At 47.2% G+C, this 20,606-nt stretch overlaps 1 protein-coding gene across 9 annotated transcripts in view; it reads right to left on the reverse strand.

Annotated features, from left to right (window-relative positions):
* Positions 1 to 854: 854 nt before the first annotated feature.
* The window catches only part of PLXNB1 (plexin B1), a 73,877-nt gene continuing 54,125 nt past the window's right edge, over positions 855 to 20,606 (reverse strand). For 8 of the 9 annotated variants that reach the window (XM_038148948.1, XM_038148945.1, XM_038148949.1 and 5 more), the window contains 25 exons: positions 19,656 to 19,749; positions 19,238 to 19,404; positions 18,059 to 18,210; positions 16,152 to 16,257; positions 14,689 to 14,825; positions 13,901 to 14,077; positions 13,543 to 13,711; positions 12,182 to 12,424; positions 10,763 to 10,939; positions 10,282 to 10,430; positions 9,810 to 9,910; positions 8,812 to 9,029; positions 8,416 to 8,594; positions 7,849 to 7,915; positions 7,155 to 7,301; positions 6,495 to 6,672; positions 5,577 to 5,680; positions 4,841 to 4,925; positions 3,961 to 4,127; positions 3,467 to 3,627; positions 3,078 to 3,225; positions 2,309 to 2,373; positions 2,152 to 2,227; positions 1,721 to 1,795; positions 855 to 1,179 (listed from right to left, as the gene is read on the reverse strand). In XM_038148948.1, coding sequence (XP_038004876.1) covers positions 1,075 to 1,179; positions 1,721 to 1,795; positions 2,152 to 2,227; positions 2,309 to 2,373; positions 3,078 to 3,225; positions 3,467 to 3,627; positions 3,961 to 4,127; positions 4,841 to 4,925; positions 5,577 to 5,680; positions 6,495 to 6,672; positions 7,155 to 7,301; positions 7,849 to 7,915; positions 8,416 to 8,594; positions 8,812 to 9,029; positions 9,810 to 9,910; positions 10,282 to 10,430; positions 10,763 to 10,939; positions 12,182 to 12,424; positions 13,543 to 13,711; positions 13,901 to 14,077; positions 14,689 to 14,825; positions 16,152 to 16,257; positions 18,059 to 18,210; positions 19,238 to 19,404; positions 19,656 to 19,749 — 3,447 coding nt within the window. In that variant the 3' untranslated portion in view covers positions 855 to 1,074. Of the gene's footprint in view, positions 1,180 to 1,720; positions 1,796 to 2,151; positions 2,228 to 2,304; positions 2,374 to 3,077; positions 3,226 to 3,466; positions 3,628 to 3,960; positions 4,128 to 4,840; positions 4,926 to 5,576; positions 5,681 to 6,494; positions 6,673 to 7,154; positions 7,302 to 7,848; positions 7,916 to 8,415; positions 8,595 to 8,811; positions 9,030 to 9,809; positions 9,911 to 10,281; positions 10,431 to 10,762; positions 10,940 to 12,181; positions 12,425 to 13,542; positions 13,712 to 13,900; positions 14,078 to 14,688; positions 14,826 to 16,151; positions 16,258 to 18,058; positions 18,211 to 19,237; positions 19,405 to 19,655; positions 19,750 to 20,606 lie in introns of those variants that run through there. The other variant, XM_038148954.1, reaches the window with a different exon arrangement.

Here is a 20,606-nt window from a genome sequence, read left to right on the forward strand (position 1 = left end):
ACAACGGAGACACCTACAAGTTATCCCTGCAGACAAAGCAGTGGAGAAAACTGCTCCAGTGCTGACAGACGTTTGTCAGTAGAAGTGCACAGAGATACTTCTCCAAGAAAAGCTTTGTCTCAAAGCCACGAAGTTAAACATTCTCCTTTAGCATTTAAATACATTAACTTTGAGGGTATTTACAAGTCCAGTTCAGAGCAGCAGAACAGCTGGACACTGGAGGAAGGGGGAGTGGCACAAGGCATTTGTTGTGCTTTTCCAAAGAGCAGGGCAACCTGTGACCACAAGGAACCAGGAAGACAGATCCGAGCTGAGTCAGTGGAGACCGAAGTGAGCCAGGTAGCGACTCTCACACACCGAATTTGTCCTGAGGGAAAGGGTGAGGGGGTGCTGTTCATTTACAGTGGGCCCTATGGCAAACACCCATGCTGGTGAGCACATTCCAGCCAAGCAGGTGCCACACACGAGCTGTCAAGAGACCGGAGCACTGGGGAGCAAGAGACCTTCACCATCGGACACTCTCCTTTCCACATCCGACATCTGGGACCAGCAGGGACATTGCTGCAAGGAGTTTCTCAGGAGTGCTTGCTAGCTGGAAATAGAGGTTAGCACAGCCATCAACCCAGGAAAGGCTTCCTCATCCCCAAGGAAGTGAGTGGTTGCAGCAGGGAGTGTTCCAGCACTGGAAAGGGCATCCGTGCAAGGCTGAGGACTCCAAAGACAGTGCTCAGTGTTGTCACCTAGCTCTTCAATAACATGGTTTGCAAACTTGGCACATTCACATAACATCTGTAGGAAGGACCTGTGTGGTCCCTCCGCAGTCTGCCAGGGAAAAAACAGAGCTTGTCTTTTTTTGTTTCATTTTGCTTTTAAAAAGAAAAAAAAAAACTGTAAAAAAATATTCTCTGAGATGCAAGGACGCTTGTACTTTGTACTGCCTTGGCCATCCCCTTGCTCACGTCACCCGCAGGTTCCTTGGAGAGTCTGGTTCCAATGGCAGCAGGACACCCTGTTTATCAACTAGGATGAGCACTGTCCCCATTCAGCCAGGGGAGAGCAGTCTGTCTGTGCCTGTCACAAATCTGTGACTTTATTCTCCACAGCTGCTGCAATCTGTTGCAGTCTATATCCAAGCTGCATCTTCTGTGCCGTTGGGTCTTCTTCCAAGGCAGTGATGATCTGCAACAAGACAGAGCTCACTGGCAGCCCTTCTCCAGCACACAACACCCAACCAGCTGAACACCATGCAGTATGGAGAACCTCAAGCTGAAACTCAGCATGCTCTAGTCTAGAGTGGGTATGTAGTAATTAATCTCAAAATAGCCACAAAAGAAGTATTCAAGATTCATTGTAGTAACTTACAGACTTCACAGGGCAAAAAGAATGCTAAACTTCTCACCTGAAAATTAAGTCTTTAGTACATTAATCTGAACTAACTGCATTTCTTCTTTAAGTAGAGTATTTGGATATTGGAGTAAAAGTAAAGAAGCACACATGAAATCCCAAGAGGCTCCAAGTTACAGGTAAGTTCTTTTTGCTGATCTCCTCGCTTGCTCTTTGATAAGAATAAAACAAACTCATGACATGAGTTATGCATGCCAACAAAACAATACAGTGTTGGAATAGTCTGGCTGCTCTTAACTGTTAATTTTTGTAGTTTTTTTGTTCGGGTGGCAGAAGAAGAAAGGTATATTCATACCTGCTGGAAACACACACTCACCTGGTCATAGTACTTATTGATGTATTTGTACAATTCATGTAGAGCCACCAGGGAATTGAGGTCACCTGAGTAATTCTGTTTATAAGAGAAGAAATTAGACAAAACTGTGAGACACCTAACAATTGTCCTGTCAAATTCTGTGTCCTCACAACTCATTAAGAAAGCAACAGGAAAGAGAATTTACCAACAGTTGCTAACAAAGGAAAAATCACATGTATTTCTAGCCCTGAATCCTTGACTACCCCCTCTTCTCTCCAGTGCTTGCTGGGCAAATCCTCACCCTCCCTGTGGTGCAGGGCAGCCACTAGGCACAGTCAGTGTGTCTGAGCAGAACTGCACACTCAGCTGGAATATTAATAACTTTGCATTAATAACGCTCTCCTGGATGCACAGGTGAGGGGCCAGGTGACTTCTGAAATACTTTTATTTACCCGTGACAGCTCAGCCAGGGCAGAGTTCATCTCCTGGTCACTGGCAGAGATGGTCTGACGAATGTCTGCGTAGTACCTAGACAGGGGCACACAGGAATTAGTGCATGGTCCCCTCTCCTCTCTGCTGAAACTACAGCTCCTCACATCCATCACTTACCTTTCCACCATCTGCTTGTAGCGAGGAATGTCCCGGGCATAAAGCAGCTTATTGATTGGAGAGTCCTTGAACATCCAAAACCAGAATTAGTTATGAAAAGCTCCTTTATTTTGCTGTGGACTAACCGCAGCAGGTAACACACTTCTGTTTTCTGCCATTTGTTCAGGATCAGGAATTTTTTGTCCTCTGCATGGAGAGGCACTTCAAATAGCAGGCTCTCTTCTAGTAATGCAGTCTGAGGAACCCTGAGATGTGCTGATGAAGGCACCCCCGGATCCCCAGTCCAGCCTTCCACCTGGAGCTGGGTGGTCACCAGTATGAGATCACACTGGCTGTGGCTTTGCACAGCTGATGCCTGATGTGCTCCAGAGATCCCCATCCCATCTCTGGTGACCTGTTGTGCAGGACTGTTCCACCCTCAGCACAGGGTGACTAGTGATGGTGGAAAGCCTTTCTAATGGCCAATCTGAATGTCCCAAGTTGCATCCTGTGACTCCCACTGTCTGCCACACCCAAGTGGACTTCAGCTCTGCTCCCCAAGTAACTGCAAGCTGTAAATAAAGAGCACTCCTCAACAATTTCTTGTTGCTAAGCAAAATCTGATCCTCCCTCCTCTCTTCCCAGGAGCCCCCATTCCTCTCCCGCTGCACATGGAAGCCAAGGGGAGCCTGGCCTGCTGTCCCCATGGTGCTATGTAAACATTATTGCCTTCCTAAGGCAGCATTGCTCAACTGTGTGCCAACCATGGTCCTTCTCCCTCTGTACTCACCCGCCCCAACTTATGGTCAGCTATTGTACAGGAGTCCATGAAGGTCTGTGCAATGACCAGCAGCACAGCGTCCACGTTATCCGACGTCTGAACATCAAAAACAAACTGGGGGTTCTTGATGATGTTGATCCAGAACCGCAGGGGGAGGCTGTAGAGAGGACAGAAGTGCAAAAGGGCATCAGCAGAGGTAGCAGCTACAGCGCTGAAAGATATTCTACATTTTATTGCATCTCTCTGCTTTGCTCTCCCAGCAAAGCCAGCTCTTCACCCTATGGTCTGCTGCCCTGCACTTGAATTTTGCTCCTTCTCAGTAGGTAGAGGTGGCTGTCACTTTGCAAGCTCTAAGCAAGCCAGCAGTGCCTCCTCGAGGGCCCTCAGTAACACCCTACCTGTTTGTCTTCCAGATGTGGATGGTCTCAGGGTCTGCAATCCCATAGTGTATGGCCTGCTCATCTAACAGGTCAAAGAAGTACTTGACTGCTAGAGGAACAGGGCGGTTGGTACTGAGGATCACCTGGAACAAGTCATCCACAAACTTCTGCAGAGTGCCCTGTGGAAAATCAAACAGGAGAGGGTCAGCACAGGTAGAGGAGAATAGAGAGCCTAGGCCTCACAGATGAGAGTCACCCTCTTCTTCTCAGTGACAGCCCCTCACCCATCCAAGGGTACTCCACCCCCACTGAAGGGAGCAAGGAGGCCCCTGTGGTGTGTGGAACAGAAGAGAACCTTGTGAACAAAGCAAAATGTAGAAGAGACTCAGATGTTCCCAAAGCCACTGCAGGTAACGGGTATTGCTTCATCTTCACACACACCCCTGAAATCTGCTGGGGGATATGAAGGAAGGCAAGATCCTAAGCACAACACAATCTGTGCTTCTTCTCACCTTCATTGAGAGCAGACGTGTCAGATAGATCTCTGGGATTGCCTTGGCCCGCTCCCGATCTCTTAAGCTCCCACGCCGATGCTTGGGAAGCTCTGGCTCTTCTGTTGGTTTTACCAGGTGCCAAAGTTTGATCCCACCTTCATCTGCATCCTCCAGCATTGGTGTTTCTAAACCAAGCAATTAGTGTTAGCTCCCTCACAGTAGACTTTGGATAGGTGAGGTTCAAGAAAGCAAGATTTCCCAGTATAACAGAAACACAGATGGGAAGGAATCTCTGGAGACCTCTATCCAGCCTTCTGCAGAGTACAACCATTGCCAACAGTACAGCAGGTTGCCTTTGTTCACCCAAAACCTTCAAGGTCTTGGAAACTTCCCCACACAGAGATCCCCCACCACCCCAGTGGTCTGTTCCAGGGTTGAACCACCCTTTTGCTGAAGATGTTTTGTTCCATATTGAATTTGAATCTCTTAAGCTTCAGCCTGTGGCTATTATCCCTCATGCCACAGGAGCATCCAGGGAGTTGTCCACTCTGCCAGGCAATAAGGAAACTGCCTGACATCCCATCATCCCTCTCACGCCATGCTCAGCACCTGAAGGCACAAAGATTTCTGCAAGTTGCAGACCGTGGTCAGCCCTAGAGTCAGACCCTGTGCTTATTCTGCATTTTCACACCCAGCCCAGCCTTCCTCTGCTCTCACACTTTTGCTTTTCTCTGACCTCACCTGACCAAGCTTTCACATTTCCTGACAATCCTGTGAGGGTTCAAGGCATGTGTCAGCCTTCTATATCAGCATAAAGCTGGGGCTACAGCAAGAGACTTGTCCCACTAACTGGCAAGTGCTCTGAAGTAATTTTATGAGAACAAGACATCAAACTCACTTTCTCCTGGGATGTAATCCTGATTTTCCCTGTGGATGTGCTTGGTCAGGCGTGGGACGAGTGCTACTGTTGCTCCATCAGGCACCTGCACATAAGGAAAACAACAATATTCAAAGCAAATGGCATGTTTCATCAGCAGAATAGGCAAGTGCTTGTAGAGCATAACAGGCTGTACCATCACTAGGAATAGGGACAGAAACAGGGATTTGGAGGCACCATCACTGTTTTTCCTGAGGGTGAGAAAATCTTGTCTGTACCAATTAAAGAACAAATGTTCAAAGCACAACGAAGATAATACTCAGGGACTGAGGTCATTCAGATCTAGAACATATTGCAGCAGGGTACTAGCATACTGCAAGATACAACGTACTGGTGCAAGGTAATTAAAACAAATCCCTCTTTCCATTGTTAGAAGGTACTTGGCAGCTCAGTGCGTCATCACCTCCTAACTGATCTGGTCTGGAACAGGAACAGATCCAGCACATCACTTTCACTGCAGTATGAACTTGTGCCTATCCTTCCAAGCCATATCTATGTACACCTCAGGTATGGGATAAGGAAAGGGTTGTGTTTGAGGAAGTCAGGCTGCAGCCACAGCATTGACTTAATTTGAATATGCTCTGCAAGAAAGGTCCAACCTTTTGACAGTGGTCCACCAGGAGCCAGAGCTGCAAACAGAGCCTGACAGTGCGTAGGATGAGAGGAGAGATAAGGCAATGGCAGACTGAGTTCTGACCTTGTAATGCTGAAGAGTGTTCAGACGTTTCCAAGTTCCTTGAACAACAGATGTCACATCCTCATCGGACAGTATCAGATGACCTGCCAGCCCTGATCTCCACTCTACAGCCATTGAAACACAGAAAAGGAAAGGATTAACTGCTCATTCGAGGCATCATCTGCGTTAACCTGGCTGACCTCATTAAACACACTCTGGTCCTCGTCAGCTTTTACCTGTGCTATTTCACAGAAAACATAACCTGAGCAAGTGCCTGTAATGATGCTGAGTCCAGCACTCACAGGACAGACCCCTCTGAGCACAGGGACAGGTGGCCTCATGGCCTCCCATGTTCCACCTGTGATGTTCCTACAAATTCTGTCAGATTGTGACTCTTCAAGGAGGTGGAGACTCTTCAAACCACAAACATGCACCCATAGTTCTTATCAGCTACTATTATCAGCTACTAAATGTCACCATTATTCATCAACAGAATTAAGAAGATGGAAAACTGAGTGTTTTCTGTCCCAGTGTAAGTTCTACCACTCATTAGCTACCATGGGCAAAATCCTCCCTGACATATATTATGAACAGGCTGCCAGGAAGTGCCAGTCTATGCCCACAGCATCTTTGCACTGCACTCAAATCCTCCTCCCCTCCTACACTTTCTCCATATCCCTTTGCCCAAGCCATTGCTGTGGTCTGAGTCTGGCAAAAAACACCATGAAATGAAAGAAGGTGAACCCAACTGCTTCCTTCCCACCCCTGCCTCTTTCTGTTACAGCCTCCTCCCTGTTGTGCCTAGCCAGAGTGGTCAGTGCTTCTGCACACTCAGCAGAGAATGACAAACTTCACATGTGCCAGGGTGCTGTGCACAGACAGTGAACCACCATTCCTTCACTTCCTCACTGAGTTTTGTCAGCAAAGAGCTCTGCTCACCGAGGTCCAGGGTGTCTGGGTCTGGCCGGTGACAGTATGGCGTCCCTTTATAGATCTGATCTAGAATTTTCTCCTTCACCTGCGTTATGGTGTCACAGTCCAACACTTTCGCAGAAATCCCTTGGGAGTCTTCTGCCCCTCCTGCACCAACTCCTGCTTGTGTCAAAGCATTTAAGGTCTGGGGAAGAAAAGGTCAGAGCTACTCAGCTGATAAGATTACATCGGACACATTTACACCTTTGATGGCTGGCATTCAGGCAAGTTAACAGCTAGTCCTTTCACTAGGAGATTCAGAAAAGAAAACATCATGGATGTTAAACACCTCAGTCTTTTGTTCTTAGCCTTGTGTCAAGAGCTGGAAGCCAGTTCAAGAGCGTTGGGCAGGAGCTTGGATGTGCCATCAGCAACATCATCCCCTTATTTCTAGACACAGCACAGCATGTACACCAGATGAGTACGGTGAAGGCTCCTACCAGCCTGGGGCAAAAGTGCCTGATTTAGCAAGAGCTCTTCATCATCTACGAACTTGGAACTTGTGCTGCTGGAACAAACCTGGCTCCCAGGAGACAGTGGCAGGATGTGCTGCACTTGTGCTTTGGTTATGGCAGCAGAGACATTCAGCCCTGCTGTACCAGGGAGGACAGAAGACTTGGCACTTACCAGAGTGCGGTACTCCAGGTCCTCTCTCAGAAGGCGGTTGTCATTCAGGGTATATTTGGCTTTCCCTGTCACCCAGTCAACTGGCCCTTTGTCCACCTGGTGTTTGATTCCTCGAAACAGCATGTAAAGGGGCTCCCCAACAGAATCCTGGCATGGAAAGGAGGAGAGAAATTCAGCTTGGTCCTCCCAGCAGAGCCCCAGGCACGGAAACATGGATATCACGCAGGACTGAGGATACAGCAGCTGAGCCACAGTAGGCAAAGACAGAGCCAGTGCCAACAGCTCCTGCTCCCTGCACAGGAAAAGTGCACTGTCCAGTACCAGAGAGATGCACATGACCAAAGCATTGTTCTGCCTCTGTCACTAATCTGAGAGAATCCTTGCTGCCTCCCCAGCCCTCTAGAAAAGGAATTAGACCAGCATCTGTCCTCCCATGCACAGACCAGCTTGTGTCCTGTGTATTTCAAGATAAAGGAGCTACACTGAAGCCTCCATGACCTGGTGACACATCCTAGAAACAAGTGGTATTGATGCTGATTTAAGACTCCCCGTTCCCAGTGAGCAGCCCAGCCCTTATTCCTCACCCTGAAATACAAAGTGACCCTGGCACTATTTCAGCTATGGGTGAGGCACAAAGCAAAGCTGTGTTTGTCTCCCCTCTTTTGGCCCCTCTACAACGGGACAAAGAGCTCACCCTCACAAAGGCGTACAGGCAGATGGACATCCAGTTGGTCAACAGCTTCTCTACCACTGTTTCTGTCCTGAAAGAGAGCATCAGGTTGGTCACAGGAATGTGGTGCAGAACTGGGAGAGATCTGGAGGTAAAGATCACTCCCTTTGGAAGAAAGGCACTCTGAGTCATGATACAGAATGGAGAGGGGGGGAAAAAAGCCTTTTGAGACCAATGCAGTTAATGCTTTTGACACTACTTATTGGAAGCACTTGTCAGCCTGAAGGAGGCACCAAATTACAGAATTGGAGAGACAAGAAGCAGGGAACAGTAACAGTGGAAAGCCTCTGGTAGGTCTCAAACAAGGGAAATGTGTTCAGATCAGAAGGATGGATCAGATAGGAGACTACTGGGGATCTAAACATGGGAGATAGCTTAGCTTCCAAACATGGCATGGCTGTGAACCCAGGGACGTCTGAACAGCAAAGTGGGATTAGAAGACTTGGCAGAGCCTTTCAGAGCTTGCCAACCAGGCAGAAAGGCTCTGTCCCCTCAGGTAGCTGCCAGTGGGACCATGGCTGGCTCACTCACCTCCGCAGCATCAGCTTGGGGTTTTTGGCCACATACTGCTCCACAAGGTCGTTCAGAAGTGTTTTGAGGATGTCAGTGAAGTACTCCAGCTTCCCGTGCAGCGACACCGTGAGCAGCGATGCCACATAGGCCCGGTCTCTCGGAGAGAAAGTGCGCTGGATCTCCAGAGTGTGGATGAACTGGTGGGAGAGAGATAAGCCAGCGTGTGAATCTGCTAAAAACAAAGCACTCACAGCTGCTGGTTCTTGGAAGAGGTGCAGATAACTAGTAAGGAATTAACCTTAACAGACACTGCCCACCTCCTGCTGCCAGTGCCATGGCTCTGGCCCCGCAGCAGGCTGCCAGCACTATGGCTCTGGCCCCGCAGCAGGCTGCCAGCAGAGAGAGGGACATTACCTTTGTGAGGAAGAGTTTGCTGTTGAGGAGGTTGGAGAGCTGCACCAAGCCCTGCTCCACTGTTTGCCGTCGGCACTCAGGGATGTCAAGGTCCCTTTGCAGTGGGGACTCACGGTGGCCCGGAAAGAAAATGCGTTCTGCGTAGGACTTGTAGTCCAGGAAGGGGATCCCTGTGCCCACAAGGTCACTTGTGAGGTCCATCATCTCAGTCATGAGGTCTGAGGGAAAGGAAAATGCCCATAAGGATGACACAACTGACATGATCTCAACTGATAGTGCAGAGCATGAGGTAGATGGAGGAACCAGGGCCAGCAGCATGGGACTGAGAAAGAGGAAGGATATTTCCTCTCAGGAAGAGGCATACTGGGGTATCATTGCTAGAATATTTAAAGCCAAACTAGGCAGCAGGAGAAATAGCATGAGGAACGTTCCAATCAGGAGCTGGTTTCCAATTTTATAAAGTGAAAGTCACTATTCAGCACACATCTGTGGTTACAGGCATTACCTACAGCAAAGACAGAGTACTAGAGACCTGCTTCTCACTCCTTCACACATTAACTGGGGACTACAGTCTCAGTCACCTGCAGAGTTTCAGAGCCCCAGGTCTCCCACAGTTGTAAAGAGCTGAAGTACAAAGTTTGTAAGCTTTTTGTAAGTTTGTAAGAACATGGGCTGCAATTCAACTTGCCCTATACAAAGACTGGACTATTAGTTGTCCTTAAGATTGCTCCAAATGTGCTGTCTTGACTTTAGGTCTTCACCTGAGTATGGAGGATGAAGTGGAGAATAAGAGAGGTCTGTATAAATCACTGTGCCCTGAATTAAAGAATTTAAAAAGGAAGAATTTGGCTCTACCTTTCTATGCACTGGCACAGGATAAATTATCGCCTGCTCTGAGCTACGCAGACAAGTACACAGGAATGAGAAGAGAGGTAGGGTTGAGGGTGGTTCTCCAAGTTTCCCTGAAGCTGCAAAAACCCAGGAGCTCAGTGACTGACCTGTGAATTCCTTTTTGCATCTGTCCCGAACACTCGTTTCCAGATTTTCCAGTTGGATTTGAACTTTCTTGTAATCCCTCAGAGCCTGTTTGCTCTTCCTCCTGCAATAAGAAGCAAAATTGTTCCTGGTGGCACTAGCCCAGGGACTGTCCTTGCCAACCGCTGTGTTGCTGCCAGAGCAGTTGGTGCTGAGGCGATTTCTACAGAGCATCATCTTTGCAGGATACCACACAGCGTACCATAAACTAGATGTGTCTCTTGAAGCACCCATTAGATTCTAATGAACCACAGGGCAGACTGTGACTAGCACTGCAACATGCCTCCTGCATCCAACACCACCAGGGGCTCAGAATTTAGCACAAAATAAAGCAAACTGTAACCTTGTTTAGGCCCAAGATGTACACGCTTGGTGACACCCGCTGAAAAACACTGAGAGGAACTTCAAGGCCTCATCCACGCCAGAATTTTTTACCTGTATATGAAGACGATGACCAGAACAATCAGTGCCACAAAGGATGCACCAACACCCAAACCAATTTGTGCCTCCAGCGGGAAGGTGAGCTGGCTCTCCGTGTCATACTGCACTCGGCCCAGGAGGAAGTTCAGGTTTCCCATCTGAACCTGTGAGAAGAAGGCATTTGCCATGATGATTCCATTCCTCTGTGCAGGAACGAAATACAAAGCCACAGGGCTTCTCCAGAATGAGCACAGTGGGCACACAGCTGCCTAGAAGAGCTGTCCCACAGCACAGGGAACCCAGCTATACTGTTTACTTTCAGGCAACTTTAGCCTTTAAGAGCAGAATTTGAGAACAAGACCAGTTCCCTGCCACCCCTGTTACCTCCTCCATTCCTCAGCAGGCTTGTACCTTTCCTAACTTCACATCCCACTCCCAGTTCTTGCACATGCTTCTAGAAATGACAGGGTTCCTGGCAGTGCTGCTGATTCCCTACCGTGAACTCTGGGAGCAGGTCCGTGCCCTCGCGCTTGGTGCGGTGCCGCGGAGCCGGCTGCTCCGAGGGGGGCTCGCAGTAGAGGTGATTCCTTGTTAGTGTCTTCACCACACAGATGCCTTCCCCAATCATAGCCATGACTTCATCCTTGGAAATAGCCAGATCTAGATTTTCCCCCTGAAATACATTTGGACAGCGCATGAAATCAGTGAACAAACAACTATGTATTGCCATGGCCTCAGAGAAGATGGAGGCGACTAACACCATGAGATAAAAGCAGCTTTTTTTCTTCTTTGTTTAGGCTCACATGTGAATAGGCTGCAGGAGTTAGGTTTGTAAGTTAAAAAATTCAGTTGCATATGATTTAGGTTTAGCTTTAGGACCTGTAGCACACTGCACAAGTACAGTTATAAATAGCCTGTCCTCTTAAGGCTCTTCAGCAAAACCCAGCTAAGCTCAGCTCTTCACTCTGTATATTTAAAAAGGTAGTCTCATGTCAGTTAACCTGCACACTCAACTGAGTCAGTCAATGCCTTTCAAAGGTGTAACATATCTGTGCTATTTCTCTTATTTGCTTTAATTTTGGGGGATTAAGACTTTTTCTTTTTTTAATAAAACCATGCTGACTGACGGTAATTACATTTTTATGCTTTAATGCTTTCTAAGCCCAGAGCTCTGTCAGGGTATCCCAACAGGCTGACAAGTCAACCTCCTTGTCTTTTAAAGTTCTCTTCCAGTCTTCTCCAACTGCCCTACATCTCCAAGATGCATTCAACTCCAATGGCAGAGGTTTAGGCATTTCTATGCTCTTACATCCTCACAGTTTTTCACCCATATGCAAAAAGAGAGCATGTGGAGAATTTGCACCTACAGCTGCAGCCATTACTTTCTTTAAGAGTACTGGACTGAAAAGCACCTTTCCATACAAAAGAAATACCTGAAAAACTTTTTCTTGCATGTACAGTAAAAATAGAATCACAGTGCTCTTCTGTATCATCTTTAATTAGTGATTTTCCTGCCTTCACTTAGTAACAGGTCTTCCCCACTGGCAGGATTCTTTTAAGTTATTTCTGGAGGAAACTGAAGTAGTTATGATAGAGTCAGCAGCTGAGAACAGGATGTGGGGATAATGTAGTATGAATATCTCATATACAAACAGTTTATTAGGATTAAATAACACCCAAAAAACAAACCACAGAAGTTTCCATAAGCCCTATGAAGCTCGAGCAATGATTTATGGACTCAGGGAGATTTTCTGATGCACTTTTCTTGCCTCCTATGTACTGTTTCTCACAGGCCAAAACAGATGTCCTGCGGCAGGTTGCAACCTGTCAAATGCTTTAAAAACCTTGGATGCTGCACGACACCAACTTAAAACCTCATACAAGGAACATTAATTCCAGCTGGCTTTTGTCTTACCTCCACAGAGATGACACTTCCTGGCTTGTGACGATATGGTTTGGCAGGGTCCTCAGCATTCAATGGTTTTAGGATGGGGTTGACTTCATAAGAGAAAGGCATGGGATGCAGTGAGTTGAAATCAAAGCTCAGATTATCCAGAATAAATTCCAGTTTGATTCGGACACTCCTCAGCAGCAGGTTAATGGCTGGAGTTTTGCACAGGATCAGGTAAGAAGAGTTAACGAGACATGGTTCTTCAAACTAAGTGGAAAAGGCAAAAAAAAAGTGTCAGTAATAGAACACCAATGCTTCTCCTGCAGCTTGGCAATACTTTCCACCCCAAACAATCTGGGGCCAGTCTGCATTCTTCTTATCTGGAGAAATGCCAGAAGAACCCTGGTTAACTGTAAAGGGGAAAAATCCAAGATCTGAGGAATTCCCCATGTTCCTCTAAAGGAAAGCTTTCATAGCACTGGTTTTGTTGGAAGGTCTCAGCAGTGGGAATCAGCTCTGACATTCCCCTGGCAGCAAATTCTGGAGAGAGACCAGCTTTAGATTTCCCTGCTCTGAGAGAATAGGACCAAACATTTTCAATGCAAGGCTGTTTTCCCAGTCTGAATGCTTCTGTGAAAGCGTTCCCATGCCTGGTTGCATATGTTTTATACATTTGGTGAAAGTATTAGACTACTTTTTTTTCTGCCCTACAGCCACAAATCTTTTCTAAGAACATTGATAAAACCAGCTGTTATTGATGCATGTGCATCAGGAGCACATTTATGTACAGGAAGCCCGTCATCATTTGCACTAATGATGCAAACCCTTCTCGTACTAGGGCTGCCAAACCACCCTCTACCTCTGCAAATTCTGCTGCATGCGCTGTGACCTTGGTGACCACATCAATACCTCTGTAATGACCCATCTTAGGAGACTGGCAGCAGGAGAGCAGAAAATAATTGTGGTGCTGTTAATTTCACTGCCTGGTTTTGTATGTCAGAGTGAAAGACATTCCCAGGAACTATAGGAACAGACTGAAATATGCAAAAGGAAGAATCTGAAGCACAGACACACTGAGCCACACAAGCTCTCTGGCTCAGATGTAGATTCCTTTATCTCCCCACTGCTGCATTGCTATTTCTGTCCCACATCACAGTCCTGCACATCTCTAGGCAGAGGCAGACCCAGCCCATGGAAATGTCTGTGGAGGTGCTTAACCTCTCAGCCTGGCAGAGAACACTTCCATGGGCCAAGACTGTTAGTACAATCCAAGCAGATAACAGCAAGTGGAGGGAGGAAAAAAGCCCTAGGGACAGAAAGGCCACTTCTTCAGAGGTGGAACATCAACCCTTGTGCATCTACATCCCCACAGAGAGCTGTGCTACCTGCTGGATGCTGCACAGAGAGCCCTCAGGACACTCAGAGTCCGGGATGATCCTTCGCCATCGCCCCACTCCTCGGCGCCGGCGTTCAGATGGAGAAACTGTAACTCGGATCTTTGGTTTCTGTACAACATCCAAGTTGTAGCCATGAACTCTGAGCACTCTTCCGCCACTGAAAGACAAAAGTAGTTGATCTGACTCACCTGTTATTCATTAGCTCAGTTTTGTCCATGCTCCCATTCTTCTGTTTATGCTCATTCTGACAAGCCTGGCTCCACCCCGAAGTGCTACTCAAGAGAGATGACACTGATGCTGCAGCCCCAGCACACTGCCCAGGGGAAGGGACACTCATTCTTTCTACCTGAGGAAGCTTTTAGGTGGCTCTGCAAAAGTGATGTTGGGATCCAGAGTATATCTAAAGAGGGATCCTTCCAATCTCCGCTCTTGCTCCCCATATTTGATGGTGACTGGGAGTTCTGTGGACACATTGCTGGGACTTGTCTGGCACGCCAGCTGATCCTCTGTCATCTCAGAGAGACTTGGAGAGACAAGAAAAACAAGGGATTAACACAGCCACTGCAGAGACAGATTTTATAGTACTGCGCCTTTCTCTTTGCAAAGAGTCTGCAAACCTCTTCTGCTATTTTCCTAAATCTCATGCTAAAAGCTCTTGTGCCTTATCTTGTGCAATAATTGCTGGGCAGCTGCTGGGAGCAGCACACAGACAAAAAGCAGGTACAGTCATGGTCCAGATTGAACAGACTGGACACATGCTACCAAGGCAGGCACGTGCACCTTCTCACCAGCAGTGAGGTAAGCAGGTTTATGTGTCCCGGGGTGCAAGGAAACAAGCAGCTCTTGGGATCAGGCTGCAGGAGCCAACTGCAGCTTCCCACCAGGAAAACCAGAGTGTCAGGGTGGGTTACAGTCCTGTCAAGGGACAAGCAGAACAGAGGTGTGCAGCCCTGCTCATATCCAGGGAAGGTGGGCCAGAATCTAAGACGGTTGAGGTTGCTGCCATGACCCTCACAGGGAAGATCCCCTGAAACACAGAGGAAAGCAGAGCTCCAGGCAGCATCACACCCTGGGAGGCTCTAGGGGGGACTCAGGACAGTGCACAGCTAGCATACTGGCAAGGTGTGATCTTACATTTGACAAGGGAGGTCTCCAAGCAGGACACTGATCTCATTAGGATGCCCAGTCAGCAGCTTCGAGCCTAGAAGGGTAAGGCAGGTTCCTCCTGCTTTGGGACCCTGGGTTGGAACAATGGATTTCAGCTCTGGATTCTAGAAGAGGGAAGAAAAAAAAAAAAAGAACAAATAAAATAAAAGGAAAGTGAATGACAAGGACCTCAAAAGACAAGACAAGGAAAGAAAACAGCAGAATGTGTTCAGTAGCCTACAATGCTCTGAAAATAGAAGCTACAGATCCAAACCACAGGCAGGCCTCAGCTATACTCCAGCAGTTACTTTGCTGAGCAGAGGAGGGATCAATAACACCAGCAAGAACCACAAATCAAGGACCTTTCCAGAGAGTGCCAAAGGCATATGGATGCTGCAAACAGCTGAGCTGTGAGCCTCACACACAAACCTGAGGATTAACAGACCAAAGGGATTGTTCAGATCAGTAACTGGATTAATAACTCAGTTTAGGAAAAACAAGGTAGCAAATAAATTGCCTGTTTGCCTAGCAGATGAGGAGATTAACAGCAGGGAGCCCTAAGAATTTTTGTTGAGACCTGTGCTGTAACAAAAAAAAAAAACTTAATACCACTGAGGAGCTGCAGCAAAATTTAGCAGAGTGACACAAGTCACTGCTAACAAACAAAAAGCAAGATCCATGAATTAAGAAGGAGGAAGAAGACTAAAGGATAAAAAGCAAACGTACACCACTGCTAGTCTCTAAATGGCATCCTGGTGATAACCAAAAGAAGAGCATCAAGTACAATCTAGTACATAAAATGGTTATATCAAGCCCAAAACCAGAAGAACTTACGATTTGTCAGAATCTATTGTAAATTGCACAGAAAGGAAGAAAAGGAAGTAATTGTATTTAAAGTTACTCAAATATTATTTCATAGTTGCTGGGTTTAAGATATCAAAAAGTTATCAGAAACATGTTTAAAAACGATAGGAAACATTTCTCCACACAATGCACAGGAATTTTGGACTTACTGCCACCAGCTGCTGAAGGTCAGAAGATAAAAGCATGTTCAAACAGCAATTTATATATTAACAAAAGAAAAGTCAGAAGTCTTTGTGAGATGTTAAGCCATCAATAAACTAAATCTTCAAGTTGGAAACAGAGGAAAACCACAGAATACCTCTCAGTATTTAACAGCTACTACTGTCAAAAAAGAAATAAAAATCACTAGACTTCAGGATCTTTAGTATTAGCAGTAGAGCTGTTCTTATAATCCAAAGGAGGGTGAGGGAGGAACAAACCAAATCAAACAAAAAAAACCATCCCAGTATACCACACAACACAAGCAGCAGAAAAATCAGAAGAAAATACCAGCAGGAAGTGCCTGGTAGGGTCTTTTAAGTCCATACAATAAACAGCCATTTAGCAGAGATACTGGGAAAACAGGGGAGATATTATAGTTATGTTACCTGATAGGTGAAAACATGACCAGAAACCCCACGACCTCCTCCAGGCACCTCCACCACGATATGCCCAAACCTCTCTGTCCAGCTCCCGCCGGTGACGCACACGATGCTGCAGGACAATCCAAGAACAAAGTCACACCAGGGGAGAGCAGGGGAGCTGCATCCACTGCAGCATGTCCTAAAAACATCTAGCAACCACAGATCCCTTCTTCCAGCCTTATCTGATGCTCAGAATATGCAACCAAACATCGAGAAAAACCTCTAAAAAAGCTGGGTTAGGTGCAGCAGAAAAAAGCAGGGACCAGTTCCAAACAGGCCCGTCTTATATAAAATTATTCCTTCTGGGACAGACAGTATGAATCCCACTGTGTCACAAATACACAAAGGGTCCAAGAACTCTTCTATATTCCAGAGTTGATGAAAATCAGTTGCATCTGGAGGGACCTCAAGCCAGCAGTGGTCAATCCACACATTAGTGCTGTGTCTGATGCAGGAGAAGACTCAAGACCTGGGTTTAGCTCTTACTGGTCTTCAGCCAGTGGCCTCTGCCACCAGCCAGATCCCCTGATCTGCACCAGCCATTCCTCCCCTTTTTGCCCTTTTTCCAGACATTATCTGCTATTGGAGATGCTGACAAGATGAAAACTGCACTTAGAACAGAGCAGCAAGGAGTCCCGTATTACAGCACTCATTTGCTAACAGAAAAGCTAATCTGCAGGAGACTTCCCAGCCCTCCTTCATAGCAGGAGATTAATTTTGTCTGGACCTTGCTCAGGAGCGGGTTCCAGGTTCACAGCTATATCCCCTCAACTAAAGCGGATGAGGAATTTGAACTTAGGCAGTGCAGCCCAAACCAAGACCCTGTGATACCAGGTGATTTACAGATACAGAACACAGACAGTGCTAACCCCAGAAAGATTAAGCTCTAATTCTAGGATGAAAACAGAAAGCAGATGGATCCAGACAAACAAACTGCACAGACAGGACAACACTGCTCAACACAGCAAGCCATTCCCAGCAGGATCTTACCTGGCTCCTAGAGGGAAGGGTGCTACAACTACTGCTACCATGGAATGGAAAAACATGTTTGTGATAGCTCTGATAAGAGTTTACTCACAATTGCCCTCCTTTTCTCCTGCTGGTTGTTTGGCTCCTCTCCCTCCCTTGTCCAAAGCTCCCACCTACCTGCCCTGCCACAGGTCAACTACACAAAACACCTAACTACTGCTTCATTATTTTGTTGTGCCCTGGCCAGACACACCAGCTGCACAATTCTCTGTTACTGACATGAGCCAGATTCAGGAGGATAGGTCTTTCTGCTTCTCATCCTTCTCCCTGCCACTAGTTTTACAAGCACTGTGTGACCTGTCAGGCACTCTTGGCCACCAGAAGAGTGGCACTGGGCCCACAGGACTTCTTCATCTGTCCCTGGCAGAGAGGATCTTTTCTTTGAGTTTGCTCCTGGGGGGAAGTCTTGCTAGCAAGTGAAGACTGACAGTCTAGGGGTGTGCCTTCAATCATGTGTTCCCATCCTCACCCTGTGTTAACACGGTCAGGCTATTTCCCTATCAGTGACACCTGCACAAGCCATGTCTTTTGCTTTGTTGAAATCTCCTGTGGCTCAGTGAGACACCCATGAAATTGCAGGGTGCTAAGCCCACAGCTCCACGCTGTCTGGGCAGCGTGGTCGGAACACAGCATCGCTGTTTGGCTGTTGCCTTGTACACACCCTTATCTCTCTAGGGTCACTGCCTGAGCAAGTGCTCACACAGTGACCTTACTCAGGGCACTTCCTGGGAACAGGCAGGGCTCAACACCTACTACAGCAAAGGCAAAGACATCTCAGGCTGGGTCAGCAGCCAAGGGAAAAGCCAGCGCCTGCCTCTGGGAGAAGGTTTCAGATACTCTACCTGCTAGAGATCTCATACTCTTGAGCATCTACGGCACAGGGAATTCCTGCAACAGTGACAGTTTCTGCAATGTCTTGATGTTTCTGCCCGAGGTTTGAGCCAGTGATGGTGATTCTAGTGCCACCTTCCACTGGTCCAGACAGGGGGTACACCTGCAAAGACATCCGCGCACGTGTAAATGTCACAGTATCTCAGACCTCCCCAGTCTGGTGACTGATCTACAGCACAGGGCCCTTCAGCTGCCCTGGGGCAAACTCTGCCTCTTCAGGTCACTGCTGTTGACTTCTTTTACTGGCTTGGACTAGTCCCAGGCTGCAGCCTCATCAGAAGAAAGGCCATAAAGAACATCACAGTTGGAGCCTTCTTTCCCCTACCTCGCTGATGCCAGCAGTCCCCACCCAGAGGTGATAATCCAACTGACAAGGCAAAGACGGCCCTACTTTGCCTTCCCATCAACATGCTGACCACTCCACAGGGCATTTCTGCTGAAGAGTGGGAATGCACAAGCCAATACATGTTACTAGTATTGAAGCAGCAAGCACCATTCCCCCCTCAGCATCAGGACGACAATGAATTGCATGCTGCACAAATGTCAAAGCTCTGTCCCTGAGCAGCATCCAAGGTAAACTAAGACAAGATGCAGCACATGGATGTTGTGTGCCACTGAAGGGAGGACAAGCTGACAGCAAAAGGGACACATGGCTACAGACACTTGTCATGTGGCAGTTAGCAAGAAACATTTAAAATAAACAGACAAAAAAAATTAATTCCAGTAACCTGTCATGCCTTTCCCATCATTGCTGTGCTGTTGTCATTAGGTTTTACCCTTCTCTGCCCCAGGCTTAGTTGGGCCAGCCTGTTTCAGGGTCTGGCTCAGGACAGTTGGAGGATCCATCCTGTGGACCATTTCCCAGCTCCTGAATGATTCTGGTGTGCCAGTTTCAGCTGAGATACAAATGAATTCTTCCCCACTGTTCTCTATTAGCAAACTGAAAGCCCAGCAACAACAGTCTAGAATCCTCACAACACTGAGTGACTCCAGTTGAACTTCCTCTTCAGAAGGTCAATAAATTATTGAGCTGCACTGTTTGCACTCTGAGTTCACAGCCCTTTGATTTCCACTGCAGAACGGAGCCCTCCTTGCCCTGTGTGCAGTACACCAGTGAGCAAATTACTCACAGAGTGAATGAGAGGTGCTGGGCACAGGTCTTCAATTTCTTCCTTGCAAGAGCCCCTGAAGATACAGCTGGGGTTGTCACCTCCACACCACACACAGTTGTACTTTGAGTCAGCTGTTTGGCAGCGGCTACAATCAGTGTGTCCCACAGAGCAGTTGTAAAAAGTCACTGCAAAGGAGAAAAATTCAGAGGTACCTGCAAACATCCCCACAGGGCACAGCATAACCCAGCAACCTGGTGTCTTTCACAGACCCCCACTCCTCCTCCTGCCCCATGACAAGTGACAGAAGTGCAGCTCTGTTTTCCTTAGTTTTCTTGTGATAGGACTACCACAAGTATAAAAAGCCTCATTTGAGGATTTCTCAATTCCCCTCCACCTCATCTGCTGTGTTCTTACTGGGAAGGTGTTGCACTCCTACCATGAAGATCTGCAGCACTGTCCACTCGAAGGTGTCGTCGCCTCTGCACAAACACCACAGCATTGAATTCGAGTTGAGGTGCTGTGTAACTGTACTGCAAAGACAAAGATCATCAAGAGGACTTAAGAGAGGTAAAACCAAACCAGCTGAATTGGCAAGAAGCACCAGCATCCATACTAAATAGTGCATGGCACAGACAGCCTGCATGGAACGTCCATGCATGTAGACAAGACAGTGTTAGTTGGGGCAGGCGCAGCAGAGGCTTGTCCTCGTTCACAGTCACAATTCTGCTCTAGAAAGAGTAACAAGTTTTGGTTCACTAAGAAGAATACTGAAAACCAAGTCTGTGCTCACAACAATACTTGTCTTCTTCCTAACTGCATTCCTAAGTGGCCAATTCCTATCTACAAGCCACCTGCTCAGAAAGGTGCTCAAGCTGGCATTTATGTAATTTCAGTAGAGGTGACAATGTAGGATCACAATTGGTCTGCAGGGCTTGTGCACAAGAGCCTGTGTTGTTCTTCTCCCTTAACTATATGAGTTTGTAAACTAAAAAGAACATCTCTGCTTGCAAATCTTGCCTTAAGTAAAATTCACACAGCATCCAGAATTGTACATGTCTGTTTTAGTTTTCCCTGATAATTTTACAATCCACAGGCCCGCTTCTATCACCAAGGACAAAATCAGTACTAAAAAACAGCATTTTTCTTCTCACAAAAGAACAATCATCACAGGAGCCATGATGCAGAGAATGACAAACAACAGTGCTTCAAGCTAAAGCAGGAGTGGCATCGTGCTGGCCATTTCAGAGACAGCACCATCCCCTGCTACAGCTAGTGAGCAACAGGTCATGTGGCTCAGACTGCACAATCTTCCTGAGGTTGAAGGTACCAGTACTGGCAGGCAGCAGCATCATAGCTGAGGGCCCTAGAGTGCTAAATATTCTACAAA

Source organism: Motacilla alba, chromosome 12 (assembly GCF_015832195.1).
Source record: "Motacilla alba alba isolate MOTALB_02 chromosome 12, Motacilla_alba_V1.0_pri, whole genome shotgun sequence".
In the NCBI taxonomy this organism is placed as follows: domain Eukaryota; kingdom Metazoa; phylum Chordata; class Aves; order Passeriformes; family Motacillidae; genus Motacilla; species Motacilla alba.